The sequence below is a fragment of the Ceratosolen solmsi genome, unplaced genomic scaffold (genome assembly GCF_000503995.2).
Source record: "Ceratosolen solmsi marchali unplaced genomic scaffold, CerSol_1.0 scaffold6, whole genome shotgun sequence".
Taxonomy (NCBI): domain Eukaryota; kingdom Metazoa; phylum Arthropoda; class Insecta; order Hymenoptera; family Agaonidae; genus Ceratosolen; species Ceratosolen solmsi.
The window spans coordinates 3921790-3923476 of NW_011948414.1; the positions used below are offsets into that span (position 1 = coordinate 3921790).

General features: G+C 45.5%; 1 protein-coding gene across 1 annotated transcript in view; it reads right to left on the reverse strand.

The window, feature by feature from the left end:
* The window catches only part of LOC105368363 (uncharacterized), a 4427-nt gene that overhangs the window by 289 nt on the left and 2451 nt on the right, over positions 1-1687 (reverse strand). Inside the window, exon 2 of the mRNA XM_011507368.1 lies at positions 5-1680. Within this exon, the coding sequence (XP_011505670.1) occupies positions 5-1680 (1676 nt within the window). The remainder of the gene's footprint in view (positions 1-4; positions 1681-1687) is intronic.

Below are 1687 nucleotides of genomic sequence, written 5' to 3' on the forward strand. Positions count from 1 at the left end.
CCAAGTGCTCGCCAAAAGCATTTATCGGAAGCATGGATTTCATTAGAGCATCTGACAATGATAGGGAAAATGGATTGATGTTGATGGTACGTATGGGGATCTTTGTTACTTCCATTTCTTGATGCGTTTGTTCCGGATTTTCTCGATTGAAGCGATCGTCCGCATTTTGATTCGGTGGTGGAAGCAACGTGTTCATCAGGATGCTTTGAATGGGAATTGGCAAGGGGTTGAATTTATCCGAGTGAACGATCTCTGCGTTACCTCCATGAGATTGCTGATTCTGCGATGCTGGTATCATGTGTTGCTCATCTGGTTTATCATTAAGAGGTACAAATTCAATGCCCTTCGACGACGACGGTAAGATCGTCTTCATGAGAAGGTCCTGAATGGGAATGGGAAATGAATTGTAATAGGGAGGAGGCAATGGCATCTTGGGCGCCTCGACATCCTGGCTAGGCTCCGGTGACTCATTCAGTCGGATAATTTCGAAGTTATTATTTCCATTTTCATTGGCTGGAAAACTTCTCTTATCGGCAAAATCATCTTGAGGTGATAACGGCAGCAGCTTTAGCTTGATGCTCTGAATGGTGATTTTTGGCGGGTCGTCTTCAGGATTTTGCTCGGGTCTGTCATTGAGTTGAAAGATCTTCATGTTGTTGGACGGTATCAGAGCCTTTATATTCGGGATTATCGTTTTGGGCAAAAGGTCCTCTCCCATGATGTTTTGCGGCTGCTGCTCGGGTTTCTCATTGAAGTGGAAGATTTTAAAGTTACTGGCTGGCGGAATCAGCGATTTCATCAATAAGCTTTCAATCGGCATGGGCAACGGCTTTATCGGTTTCTCCTTAACGTTGCGCGGCATAGGATTCAAAATAATGCTCTGGTTCGGGGCATCGTGGCCGGCATTATTATTATTACCAGCCTCGTGCATCTTGTTAAATTCGAGAACCTCGAAGTTGTTCTCAGGCATCAAGAGCTTCATGAGAACGTTCTGAATGAAATGGTCCTCGATGGGTTGATTGCCGAAAATATCGAACGTCTCGACCAATGGCTTAATCCATTCCTCGGGATCCGATGGATTCGGATGATTACGAGCGTCATCCAAATCCGTGGATTCCGCGACCTTATTCTTAGTCTCCGGCATCGTAGATTTCACGTTAGTGAGCACATTATCCGAAATCTTCTTAGAATTTTGCACTTCGGCCTCCTTGGAGTTTTTCCTCTCGGTGGTCTCCGAAATCAACGAGTTGGACGATAGCTTATGATTCTGCGTCTCGGCCAACTTCAAATCCTGATTATCGAATTGATGCTCGATATTCTTTATGCCACCGATCGAAGCTATAAGTGGCTCGGCTCTGGATGCCCGAGCCTCGGCGATTTCCTTGTCTCTCTCTTGCAGAGACATCTTAAACTTGATGAGCTTCACGTCATTGTTACTGTCGCTCACTGTCGATTCGAGCTCTTGCATACGCCAGTTGATATAGCTCGTTGAATAAACGAGATTCTGAACCTTAAAGAGAGTAACAACCGTCAGTCCCAAGATAAGAACAATGCCCATGAGAATAACGGCCTTGGGGGCTGAATGCTTCTTGTCACTACGATTGGTCCAGTTGAGATCCACGGGCACCTCGACCTCGGTAGGCGCGGTTTTTTCATCGTTTAAGGTAATTATTACCTTGCCTGTAAA